At 40.1% G+C, this 14,197-nt stretch overlaps 2 protein-coding genes across 4 annotated transcripts in view; one reads left to right on the top strand and one right to left on the bottom strand.

Moving 5' to 3' along the window:
* Positions 1–14,197, top strand: part of gabrb3 (gamma-aminobutyric acid type A receptor subunit beta3) — a 568,810-nt gene that overhangs the window by 83,592 nt on the left and 471,021 nt on the right. The gene's annotated exons all lie outside the window — the stretch shown is intronic.
* Positions 1–14,197, bottom strand: part of gabra5 (gamma-aminobutyric acid type A receptor subunit alpha5) — an 86,276-nt gene that overhangs the window by 8,694 nt on the left and 63,385 nt on the right. The window contains exon 7 of the mRNA XM_068033279.1: positions 8,621–8,773. Within this exon, the coding sequence (XP_067889380.1) occupies positions 8,621–8,773 (153 nt within the window). The remainder of the gene's footprint in view (positions 1–8,620; positions 8,774–14,197) is intronic.

Below are 14,197 nucleotides of genomic sequence, written 5' to 3' on the forward strand. Positions count from 1 at the left end.
TTGGAGGGAATAAGGGGCTATTCCCTGCTCCAATTTAACCCACAATGGACTTTAAGCATCAGGTATTTTGTGTAAGAAGAGACATTCCGGGGTTGGCTAAGACAAGAGAATCCACAAACAGACATGGTCAGACCACCTAGTCACATGACTAACATACTTGGCAACCTGGATATTTCTGAATTGTACGAGGAGTTTGAACCGAAGAAAGACTGTTTGCTCCTGGAGTGAAAAGACCTCTCCTGTCTGCTCCCATCTCTTTCTCACAACCCTCTGGACCCACTGAGGACACATGAACTTCAAGAGACAAAAGTCTTCTACATCGAACAAGGTTTAAGAAGAATACTGGGCCCCAATGAAAAGCAAGACCTACCTATAATCAAGGACTTTACAGTGAGCTCAAACAACAGTAACCAAAACCATCTTCAGATATTGCCTCAAACTTTTCCACTTTACTTCTTCTGCTCTATTCTGTCTCTAGTTGCATATGTGTATCGTGTATGCATGCTAGCATGGGCGTGTCACATATCCGCAGGCGTTAATCGAATTAGAGTTTAAGTTTAATAAAGTGTCAACCTTTTTTCTTTAAACCTAAGAAAACCTGTTTGGCTGGTTTCTTTGCCTTATAATTGGAAGTTGGTGAACAAGGATTCACTAAGGGGGAGCTAAAAAAATGGTGTGTTTAAAATTAAACCCTGTTACGGTAAGGCCAGGTGAAGGCTGAGAGGGAACCTTAGTCCCCTTTCTCACCTGGTCGTAACAATATTGTTTTTGAAATGCAAACTGTAAACATCATTGAATGTATGACAAGACTTGCAGGCATTTGCTCTATTATATTGATTCATCCATACAATGTAATTTGCTCGACTGCTGGCATTACGAAATCTACCAATCATTTTGGTTGTGAAAATATGCTTCGAGTCACTAAAAGCAAAAAACTATTTTGTGCTATCTTCAATGGAACAGTGATTTTTAATCCTTCAGTGAGACTTGAAACTTAATTTTTCATGAGGAAAGAATATGTTTTACTAAAAAGCCATTTGTTTTGTGTAAGGGATGCCTAGGGTGTAATTCTACAATAGAATATTGGAAACAGGGCTCATGATTCAATAATTTCTATTAAAAGCTATTTGGATGTTGCATATACCAATAATTACATGAGTTTTATACTGTAATGGAATAATAGTGAAGTCAGACAAAGTTTACATTCTAATAATGAAATTCATTTTTTCCATCAACAACTTGCAGTTATAATAGTGCCTTTAACATAGAAAACTTCTCAAGATATCCAATGGTGAGTGATGGGGCGTTTTGGTCAGTAAAAGCCATGTCTGATTGCTGAGTGATATAGTCAGATAGAATCATAGAATAGAATCATAGAACGGTAACAGCATACTCAGCCCATTGTGTCCATGCTGGCTCTCTGTAAGACCAACTCAGCCAACCTATCCATGTGACTGAAATCTCTCATCCCTGGAACCATTCTCTGCAATGCCTTCACATCCTTCCTAAAGTCTGGCTCCCAGAATTGGAGACAATACTCCAGTTGAGGCCAAACCAGTGGTTTATAAAAGTTCCCCATAACTTCCTTGCTTTTGTACTCTATGCCTCTATTTATAAAACCCAGGATCCCATATGCCTTATTAACCTTTTTCTCAATTTGTCCTGCCACCTTCAATGATTTGTGCACATATACCCCAAGGTCCCTCTGCTCCTGCATACCCTTTAGAATTCTACCTTTATTACCTCATTCTTCCAACCAAAATGTATTACTTCACACTCCTCTGCATTAAATTTCATTTGCCATGTGTTCGACCATTCCACCATTCTGCCTATGTCCTCTTGAAGTCTATCACTATCCTCCTTACAGTTCCCAATACTTCCAAGTATTGTGTCATCTGCAAATTTTGAAGTTGTGCCTTGCATACCTGAGTCTAGGTCATTAATATAGATTAAGAGAAGCGGTGGTCCTAATGCAACCCCTGAGGAACCCGATTATATACCTTTTTCCATTACGAAAAACAACCGTTCACCACTATTCTTTGTTTTCTGTCACTCAGTCAACTTCGTATCCAAACCCGATTATATACCTTTTTCCATTACGAAAAACAACCGTTCACCACTATTCTTTGTTTTCTGTCACTCAGTCAACTTCGTATCCATGCTGTCACTGTCCCTTTTATTCCTGATACCAGGACTTGAGTTGTCAGGAACAGTTATCAATCTCTCCCGGTTCCATGACCTAGAACAACCACTAAACACATCTAACACTGCATTGGCATTCCAACCCAGCCACTGGCAGCAGTCCCAATGTAGTAGCATTAAAATATAAATGATGTACTTTTGGTATCCCTTGATGCACAGCATATCGCTCAAGAGCTGACCACCTCTACACTGCACAGTGCCACCCACAGAAAATTAAGTTTGTAATGTTTCCAAAATTGTGGACACTAATTACTCAGAAGAGGAGAGTTTGTTCCATCTATGCCCAGAATCACCTGGGCACAGCAAAATACTGAAAAATCAGGTGAATAAGTGTAAAGAAACTTGCCTGATTTTCCTTTATGTGTTTAAATGGAGGAAAGTCAGGCAGATTCCTTTACAAGTGTGCACACTGACCCCCATCCGATTTTCCAGAATTGACTGCTCTCTGGGACAGACCCAGGAACATCTCCCATATGCCACCTTGTGGTGGTAAGGGAGGTATGTGAGAGTTAGAGCCAGAGTAACAGAGAAGAAAAAATGTAGAGGAAGACAGTATTACTGGGATCAATTAGGGTTGCCTGTCCTTTACTAGTTTTAATATTTTTAAGGATGACAGTTTTGCCATACAGTGATAATAATTCAAAATCTTTTACATCTCTCTGAGGGATCATCGAAATATTGATAAGGATTGTATTTGAGAATGTCAAGTCTCAAAGTTTACAGAGCACAGAAGCACAATATTATTAATCACTCAATAAACTGTAATCAGCAGCAGAAGTAATGAATATAGTTGTAATTTCACACCAGTTAGTTTTTAAGAAGGACTCAGGAACACCAGAGCAGGACGCAATGGGTTATTTTACCTCTGTGAAGTGGATTGAATCTGATGAAAGTTCCCTATATTTACGAACTATAATGGTTCTAATTGAAACTAGTTGGAGCAGTCTCACTCAGTTGCTGGTGGACAGGAGTCCACAGCACAACATTGTCTACAATTTAATTTCTACTATCTAATATTAAACACTTAATCTTATCCCAAGAGGCCATTAGCATGACCGGTGGAGGGAACTGGAAATGTCACATTATAACACTCTTCTAAGATTAGATTCGAAGCCACATTGAATGGAGACTTGCTCAGTGTATCAGAATCATAATGAATAGGTTTACAATGGCATTATACATGGTGTACAAATGAAATCTTACTTCATGGTCGACATGGAATAGAGGGGGCTTTACTTAATTCCTGCTCGATATAACATAGGAGTGGGTGATATTGACACAAAAGGGAATAATGTTTCATCGATGCTCGCAATTTTTTGATAAGCACTGGTAACGGGAGGGGTACCCCACCACCAGTGACCACTAGAAAATTATCTCTTGAGTTTCAAGCATTTGCCAATATCATCATGTCTTGCCATGATCAGTACAAAAGTCATTAACAACTATCTGCTATCTGAATTTATCAAATATTTCAATGTGTCATAATAATGTTCTGTCCCGTTAACACTGATGTGTTTTCAAAAAGGTCTACCAGATATTTAATGCTGGCATTGTTGATAATTCACCTTGTAGTTTTCTAATTATATAACAAAATAAAGTATTTCGTCAACAAAAGTGGTTTAATCTGGAAGTTTATCTGTATGTGGGACCCCTTCACCTATTGCCCAAAAGAAAGTGCGGCTCCAAAATGAGTCAGACATGCAAGGGAACAGAAATGTCCTCAGTGCGTGCCTCTGCTGTCATGGATATCCTGGAAGAATAGTCAAACCAGCAGCAGGAATCACAGTCCTGCTCCTTTACTGAGTAGAAAATACTGCACTCAGCTGAATGGGTTAATTTGATGACCTTTATCTTGCTTCCTTTCAGTTACCATGCACAAGAGGCAGATAACATTGAGAAATGAATTGTATTATTGCTCCAAAAGACATTGCAGCAATCCAAAGCTCTTGGCCGCCCTCCATCTAAAATAATTGAGTTATGTAGCTTTCCAGTCCTGTATTATTGAAAAGACTGCTTCTTCAAAAAGAGTTTAATAAATGAAATGTTCAAGATTTGAAACAGCTTCAGTTTAATCAAAATTAAACTATTCCTATTTATCCATTTCACATAAACATCTTTGCAATTACTGCAAACATTTTTAATAACCTCATTCTTCACTATAACAGTTATAATTAAAGAAGAAAACAGCAACTTAATTGCTGTTTAAGCAAAGCAATGGTAATGTAACACTTAAATCTGCTAATTAAGCATGTTCACTGCTGTGCCTTGATATTTAACGTTTACCAACAAAATATGAAAAGTTCAGTCTTCACTTTTATATTTCTTTCTTTAACGTTTAACATGAAAAGCTTAGTTAAATCAATGCCAGTATAGTTGTGCTTGCGATGATGCAAGAATTTGTCAGTTAAATAGTGTGACTTTGTGTATTGCAGACTTCAGTTGCTGCCTCCAGTATGAGCTTACAGATAACCATTATGCTGTTCCACAAGGACACCAACAGTAATGCTCGAGTCATTCCTTCCCTTTTATCATCTTAACATAAGGAACATATGTATCCTCCCCAAAAAGCTCCCTCCCTTCCTCTTAAGGTCCTGCCTCTTTCTGAGGTATGACTTTAAGGATACCATCCAATCTTTTACTCAAGAGGTTATTCTTTGTGCATGTGCTTGGGCAGTGATGGCACATCATTTGGCCATGGGGATTGAATTGTCTTGGGACTTTTCCCACTCCTCCCAGTTTATGCACCTAAATGGGGTTTCTGTTGCACTTCTTTCAAAGTTACAGCAGAAGAGCACAAGAAGCTCTGAGGAAATTTAACCCCATGTTGTTCATTACGGCCATGCCTAATTCTGTCCTCAGTTATCATCCATAGATCTTCATTTTCTGACAGATAGTGATGAGGAGTAAGAACCCTTGATGATTGTTCGCTTCTATAGACAAGGCTACATTGTGATTGAAGTTGAGTCTATGTCAACTTTTAACAATAGTTGAGACAGGTGATTGAAGGAAAAGGGATAAAGGGATATGGATTGAATCAGGCGTATGAGATGAGAACTTCTGCTCATGCAGAGGACCCGCACAATCTTAGACTGGTTGGGCCAAGTGTTCTTATGTAATTCTATGTAACTTTAGCAGGTCTAACACTGCCTCCTCTGAGAACAGCTATCTCATTACAAACCAGGACTGAATATGGAGCCTTCCTGGTTTATGTATATCCTCAGGAATGCAGTAGTGTTAGAAGAGTCTTTACCGATTTGGGAGCAGCGTTCAAATCAGATAGTTGAAAGAAGAAGACCCCATGCTTTTTAGAATCAGCAGGATCAATGAAAGATGGACATGAGTTTCAATGGAAATGAAAGGAGATAGTAAGTCAAAGAATGTCAATAAATGTAGATGGATTAATGAAACCTATCAAAGGCGATAAATGGTAACCATTGACTAGAGTTGCAAATTGCATTAATAAACACTATCTTGAAGCATCAAAATGATTAACACATAATAAAATAGAGGAAGAGGATAAGCTAAACTAATCAAATCAGTGCCAATGGATTGGTGCATAAATAATTTCCGACATGGCGAGATTCCAGTTTCAACCACACCTCCAGGTCCAGTTACAAGCATTTTCCCAATAGGGGGGAGAGATAAATTGAAGGGTGAGCCAGACTAGACCACTGGTATCTTTTAATGACCAGTTCAGAAGTGTCATTGAAAGAAATCTAGGATTCACATTCCATACTTGAACATCAAGGTGCAAAATAATATAGTGCAGAGAGATCAAAATAACAAGTACCAGTGCCAGCACTACAACCTATGCTCATGTTAAACTTTACTATTCTGTACTAACAATCTCACTGTAGTTGCTGAAGTAGTATGAAATTACTCTTCCATGAAGTCTCTCCTACTTGTATATTCTTGACTACCTCTTGCATTTTAATGTTAAATAACCCTTCCATGAAATCTATCCAGTTCGCTATATGCACATGTGGTCACGGAGGAATCATAACACGCAAGCTACACACTTTTAACTTGGAGGAGTTATTTCATGCTACACTGGATCAGCACTCTGCAAAGCTTAATGTTTCAGCCAAATGAAAAGAAAGCTTTGTGATTCAGTAGAAATGAATATCTCTGATAAGTGACTGTTCTTCATATAGAAATTTAGGTGCTAAAGCCTAGAGTTTCTACTATTGATGTTGTATAGACCCAAAAAGTTAGTTGGAGGATTTTAGACTGTCTCCAGTGGAGATGTACTGTTTTTACTCAATTTTTCAAGATTAATTCAGTAATATAACTTCAGGTACACATTTTGATGGGTGCAGACAGACTACTCATGGTGGAAATGATAGAAAATTGAATCAACAAAATATTAAGGAGTGAAGCAGTAGAGACATGCAAACCCATTAGCAGCTTTGTCAAGCCTGAAAGGGGAGAGGGCAGAGAAATGACAAGCAAAAAGGAAGGAACAGGAAACCCAAGATGCAGACATGAGCCTGAAGGAAAATGAACATCTCTGCACCCAATTACTGTTTGATGGTTGTTAAAGTGCAGGTGGTACTGCATAAGATACTTGCAAGGAGGGTGGCACTCTAGGCCTTTCCATGGTGCCATCACCAAAGCCAGCATTGCTATATGCCTGCAAAAATGTTGAGCCAGGTTTGAGGCCATAGCTGGTCACATCATAGCTGCAGGTGTCATTGAAGCACGTAGCATAGCTCTGCATCTAGCTTCACAGTGTAGTCACAGGGTCTGGGTTAGAAATCTATGAAGATGGTTTCCAATGATTATTGCTAAATATGTGTGCCAGGGTCTTAGAGATTGGTCTCCCTACTGTCCCATTTTCCTGTGGGAACAGTCAGTAGTAGAATGAAAATGACAAAAATAAATTTGTCACTAACTTCCTGCCTAAGGCCTGCCTGCTACCATTTTAGAGTGGGCCTTGGCTTAGATGGCCAATGCTCCTGTCTTTAGGATCCTAATACTATTTTCATGCAGTTAAAGACTACTGCCAGTGAGTGCTGGACTTACACACAGCACAGGGTGAGAAATGGCTAGCAAGAATCACTGGAAGCATCTTTGGCTTGCTTCTCTCTTATCACTGTCCCAGATGAGTCTGCTTTGAACAAGACCACAGATACTCTCTCGACATTCTCCAATTAACCTAATGTGGTACACATTGCAGTCTCTTTAAGAGCGGTAATCACAACTACCTCGTCTTCCACTCTGACTGACCTCTGATTGCGTGGCAGTTGGGAGCACAGCTCACCAATCCCCATCCTGTCCTGCTCAACCCACCCAGGCTCTGTTAGTGGAACAACAATCACCGTCCTTCTCTGCATTTTACTCCAGAATGTCCATTCACATGCAAAGAATGTTCTTACTATCCTATTGTGAATAGTTGCACTGAACACCTGATTATAACCAAAACTTGGTTCAGAAGAGGCAACAACTTGCCCCTATCGGCGTCGTCTCACTTAGCTATACTTTCCACCACCTGCCCCTCCCAAACCTCTACAGTAGTGATATGGTTTTATTAGTGAGTCACATCTTGGCTTCTGGCCCTACTCCTCTGGTACCTTCTCCTCTTTGAACAACTCACCGTGTTCTATCTTTCTCGCCCCTCAGCTTCAAAATGCTCATTAACTACCACCTCTCTAAGACCCATGCCAAGATTTCCCCAAGATATCCTCTCTGCTTTCTTTCATCTGCACCAAGCAACTCATCATCCTTGATGAATTTCAATCTTCAACTTGACTCCCCTTTTCCTCCTTCCTCAAAATTCACCACTCCCATACTCCCTAAAACTCTCCCTCTACATATTTGTTTCTACCCATTTGCATAGCCATAACCCAACCTTGCAATCTCCCGTGGCCTCATTTCACATTCTATAGGGAGAATAGTAATAGAGAATGTGCGCTAAGGCTGGAGGGAGACAGGATGTTTTATGCATATTCTATTCATGGATCGAAACAGTAAGGGGAGGTGGTGAAAACTTTCTTTGTTCACCATTTATAGCAAAATTGTAAATGTGTTTTTTACATGTTCTTGACTAAAATACAAATAGTGAAGAGAAGAAATCTCCTCCTAAGGTGAACTAAATGGAGTGATTGATCTTATCACATTTTTGCCTTAAAGCCAGCCAGTTTTTGTTCTTAACCAAATAGCATTATTATGTTGGTTCCCGCATCCCCTCGGCACGCAATCACTTCCCGGGCCCCTCCCCTTATCTAAACACCATAGCATGGTCTGTCAAAGAGAAATGAAGGATGCAGTAAAATTATTTTGCTATGTTATCAGATTCTTAGGAAAAGCAACCTTCTTGCTCAACAGGAGATGGGTAGAGGATTTCAACTTACTGCATGTTTGAAATTTCACATTAATACTTTAAAGTCAAGTCGAACAAAATTGTATTTAAACTTACCAAACACTGTTCTGGCAGGGACAGATTCTCTGTTCAACCAAAATGACATCTGGGATAAGATAACAGTCATAATGCAGGGGAGATAGGTTTGGATGACAAAATAACCAATTTTTCTCTTCAAATGGAAATGTGTTGTCATGACTACATATTTACCTGTGACAAAGGGGAAAAAACACAAGAAAGAAATCATGGATGAAGAGGAGTCAACATTAAAAATGGGACTATTTCTGAAAGCATTTGTTAAAGTATGTTTGACGTAACAACAGCAACTTTCATCATTCGCATTATGTATTACTTGAACCTATCTTTTCAAAGACACTACATTGGGCTTTTTCTGACACATTGACGACTATCAAAATTAATTCATTACTCATCTATATCACACATACATATCCTGCCATGGCTTACTGAATTGTACTTATTGTATGCTTGACTTATGAAATCAAGTGATTGAATTAAATAAGGAGCAACACTACATTGAGCAACTTTCATTTTCCCAGGGCAAAAAGTTTATATACCGATGGCTGTAGAAATGGCCTCAGTTTGCATTTGCGTGCATTTTTGTTTTTATTTGGAGTACTAGAATCTTGAGATTAGCAAGAAGCAAGCATGTGCAGGGGAGTTTGCTTAGCATCAGATTCCATTAGTGCAGACAGGAGTGCAGGAAGCTGTTTTATTTTTTTCTCAATCCTTAAATCTCATTGGTTACAGGACATACGCTGGTTGTCTATTTCAGGAGGATGTACTACTTGCCCATGAGCTGGCCCACATCAAAATTGCATCAAGCAAGCTTTAGCGTTCAGATGAGGTGCCACTGCTTCCCCCCAACCCCACACTACTGACAGCTACATGTTTTTCAACAGAGAAAGAGGCAATCACCAGTTGAAAAATCACCAAGAGGTGCTATCAACCTGTCTGTGTTACTACCCATCTAGGTCTTAGGGGTGTAGGATAACCCACACCATTGTTGATACACTCAGAATGCTGACAAGTTTCTGGCACTGGGGTGAGCATTTGCTACCAAAAGTATGATCAACTACATTTTAATTTAATTATTATTCAACTATGAATATAGATAAACAAAACTGATGTTTAATTTGCTCAGACAATAGGCTAGCAGCTAACTTGAGAACTGAATATCTTTGTGGAAAAAGCTCTGAGCATCATTTGAAGTGGAGTTTTGAGATTAAACATCACAATGATTTGTCATGGAGTCAACATCAGAAGGATGGTACGTTGACAATGATGGTGCTCAAAGTTGCCCAAAATATCCACTGATTGACTGCTTATATCCCTGAGTTACATGGAGGAAGATGCAGTGTAGTAGGATGCTTGATAAGCAGGCCAATCTTCATGGATAACTGTGTCCATTTAAATTTATAGTGTGGTGCAAGAATGTAACATCAATGTGCAATCTGTAGAAGGTGGATTGCATAGCAGCACAAACAGGTTTGGTGCCCTGAGATGCTCTAGGCACTTGATGTCTCCTGCCCTCAAATGTGCAACATTGTTGGGAGCTGAGGAAGAAACTCTTGACTCTGGGAGTTGCTGCATCTCTTCATCTTTTTCAACATCAACAAATTATGGCCACTTCCCTTGGCCAATTGGATGTGTGTCAAGCACTACCAGCAAGGCATCATCATCCTCCAGTCTCCCTGCTCTATCACCTGCACTAGGATATTGACCAATGCTTTACTTTGTTCTATGTTTTCATCTTCCTCCTTAGACAAAATGAAGATCCTTTCTTTTGAATGAGTCGTTGCAATTTGGGGAAGGAATGAATCACCTGTGTAAATATGAAAGTATATTTAATAATGCATGATCTTGCACTTTAATTAACCTGAGGAATCTTATTATTAAGACATGTATAAAAAAATGTTTTGCTTGCAGAGATGACAGAATGCAGATCAAGTGAATAATGAGCATTGCAAACTATTTAATTTGTAATGGCCTTCCATACATTAACATAATAGTTACCATTTATACACAACAAGCAGTATTTCAGAAAGTTAAACACTTACTGGAATTCAAAAACATTCCCCTTGCTTATGTGGTTGAAAATGTGATCACTTTAGTCTCCACAGCAGCTAGTGCCTTCAGCCATCTTTGCTATCCTCCACAGATCTTCATTGTGAGCCAACTTTGCCCTGATTTCTGCACACTTCCCCATCCCACTTGTATTTTGATATTGAATCAAATCTGTTGGGTCAAATTTAGCCCAGATATTGCAATGTCTTGGCATCAGCTTCTTAATCCATATTTTCCTCTTCCCTGTTAATTAATTCTATTGTTGAAATATGATGCTCCACTAAATACAGCTTACACAGGATGCTTTTGCAGGGCTTGAAAACCATTCTGTTTTGCTTGTGCCCAGTGGAGAACAAAGCACTGAGGTTACCAATGGTCAAATCTGTCAGCTCTGATTTGTAACCCAGGTAACTTGTATTATAACTTCAACACCAGCTGGCTTAGCTCATCATCTATAGTAAACCAAAAATGGAACATTTGCATTTTAGTAATTTAACAGTAACTATAGCTGGGATCTTATGAGGATGCGGTAGCACCGCCCACCGGCCAGAAAGCTAGGGGTGAGCCTTACTCGGCCGGCCCTGGAAGCCGCAAACATATTTTGCTTGGCTCAGGCAATTAATTAGCCACAGTCGTGGCTTGCACCCCTCTGAGGCAGACTGGGCCACTTCCAAGAGCTGCTGGCCAATCAGAGGGCTGGCAGGTCTTCAGTCCCAGCAGCACCACAGGTGTCAAAGTGCCAATCTGCCATTGGTAAAATACCAGCAGCGGCAGGAAGAGGCCCTTAAGTGGCCTTTAATTGGCATGAGGGTGGGCGGACTACCAGTCACCGCCCCCACTGCTGGTACCCTTCGCCATCCCTCCCGATATCATGCCCCTCCACCTCCCAGCCTGCCCCCAGGAGGGGGATGCATAAAATTCCAGCCTATATGTGATTCTCACACATCTACTGCTTAAACAGGTTAAACAGCTGTTGATGGGAGTTTTTAATGCAGCGAGTGGTTAGGATCTGGAATGCACTGCCTGAGAGAGTGGTGGAGGCAGATTCAATTATGGCTTTCAAAAGGGTATTGGAAAATTATCTGAAGAAAAAAAATGTTCAGGGTTACAGGAAAAGTGGTGGCGTGGGAGTAGTTGAGTCGCTCTTGCAGAAAGCTGGCATGGACACGATGGGCCAAATGGCCTCCTTCAATGCTGTCACCGTTCTATGATTCTACAAAAAGTTGAAAGTTTTAACCCTGGAAAACTTGCATTGAATTATGAATTATCGTCATTTTAAACGAATGCCTGAATGCATTTCATACCACAAAAGATAAAAATGTGTTAATAATCTACTGATGCAAACATTATAGGGGAGTTATAATGGGGGACTTTAATTATCCAAACATAGACTGGGATAATAGTAGTGTAAAGGGCAGTGAGGGGCAAAAGTTCCTAGAGTGTGTTCAGGAAAATTTTCTACAACAGTGTGTTGCTAGTCCAACGAGAAAGGAGGCACTGCTAGACCTGGTTCTTGGGAATGAGGTGGGCCAAGTGGATCAAGTGTCAGTAGGAAAGCATTTAGGGGACAGTAATCATTGTATCATAAGGTTTAGGCTGACTATGGAAAAGGATAAACAGCAATCCAGGGTAAGAATAATTAACTCGGGGAAGGCCAACTTCAATGGGGAAAGAATGGAGCTGGGGTGAATAAATTGGAGTCAAAAGCTGGCAGGAAAACCAGTAGATGAACAATGAGCTACCTTCAAAGAAGAGACAGTTTGGACACAGTCAAGGTATGTACCCTCGAAGGGGAAAAATAGGGAAAACAAATCCAGAGCTCCCTGGATGACAAAAGAGGTAGATCAAGATAAAGAGGAAAAAGTGGGCTTATGACAGAAGCCAGGTAGAAAATACTATTGAGAACCAGGCTGAATATAAAAGATCCAGAGGGGAAGTGAAAAAGCAAATAAGAGATGCAAAGAGAGAGCATGAAAAGAGACTGGCAACTAGCATTAAAGGAAATCCCAAAGTTTTCTATAGTCATATAATTAGTAAAAGGGTGTTAAAAGGAGGAATGGGGCCAATTAGGGACCACAAAGGGGATTTACACATGGAGGCAAAGGGCATAACTGAGGTATTAAATGAATACTTTGCATCTGTCTTTACCAAGGAAGAAGATGCAACCCAGGCAATGTTGAAAGAAGAGGTAAATCAGACACTAGAGGGGTTTAAAATTGATAAAGAGGAATTATTAGATAGGCTGTCTGCACTTAAAGTGGATAAGGCACCAGGACCAGATACTGAGGGAGGTGAGGGTGGAAATTGCAGAGGGACTGGCCATAATTTTTCAGTCTTTCTTAGACTCAGGGGTGGTGTCAGAGGACTTGAGAATTGCAAACGTTACACCCTTGTTCAAAAACAGATAAGACCAACAACTAGAGGCCAGTCAGCTTAACTTCAGTGGTGGGAAAACTTCTAGAAAACTAATTTGGGACAAAATTAATAGTCACATGGACAAATGTGAGTTAAGTAAGGAAAGCCAGCATTAATTTCTTAAGGGAAAATCATGTTTAACTAACTTGTTGGAGTTTTTGAAGAGGTTGATGAGGGCATTGCTGTTGATGTGGTGTACATGGACTTTCAAAAAGCATTTGATACAGTGCCACACAACAAACTTGTGATCAAACTTGTAGCTCATGGAATAAAAGGGAATGTAGCAACATGGATAGGAAATTGGCTGAGTGACAGGAAACAAAGAGTAGTGGTTAATGCATGTTTCTCGGGCTGGAGGAAGGTTTGTAGTGGAGTTCCCAGGGGTCAGTGTTGGGACCCTTGCTTTTCCTGATATATATTAATGACCTAGACCTTGGTGTATAGGGCACAATTTCAAAGTTTGCAGATGATACGAAACTTGGAAGCATTGTGACCTGTGAGGAGGATAGTGTTAAACTTCAAAAGGATATAGACAAGTTGGTGGAATGGGCATACAGGTGGCAGATGAAGTTCAAAGCAGAGAAATGTGAAGTGATTCATTTTGGTACGAAAGAATAAAGGGTACAATTCTAAAGGGGGTTCCGGAGCAGAGAGATCTAGGTGTATATGTGCATAAGTCATTGAGGGTGGCAGGACAGGTTGAGAGAGCAGTTAATAAAGCATACAGTATCCTGGGCTTTATTAATAGGGGCATAAAGTACAAGAGCAAGGAAGTTATGTTGAACTTGTATAAGACACTAGTTCGGCCTTAGTTGGAGTATTGCGTCCAATTCTGGGTGCTGCTCTTGAGGAAAGATGTGAGGGCATTGAAGAGAATACAGAAAAGCTTCACGAGAATGGCTCCAAGGATGAGGAATTTCACTTATGAAGATTGCAGAAGTTAGGACTGTTTTCCTTAGAGAAGAGAAGGCTGAGAGGTGATTTGATTGAGGTATTTAAAATCATGAGAGGTCTGGACAGAGCAGATAGGGAGAAACCGTTCTCACCTGTGAAAGGATCGAGAATGAGAGGGCACAGATTTAAAGTATTTGGTAAGAGAAGCAAAAGTGACATGAGGAAAAACTTTTTCACACA

This window comes from Heterodontus francisci, chromosome 6 (genome assembly GCF_036365525.1).
Source record: "Heterodontus francisci isolate sHetFra1 chromosome 6, sHetFra1.hap1, whole genome shotgun sequence".
Taxonomy (NCBI): domain Eukaryota; kingdom Metazoa; phylum Chordata; class Chondrichthyes; order Heterodontiformes; family Heterodontidae; genus Heterodontus; species Heterodontus francisci.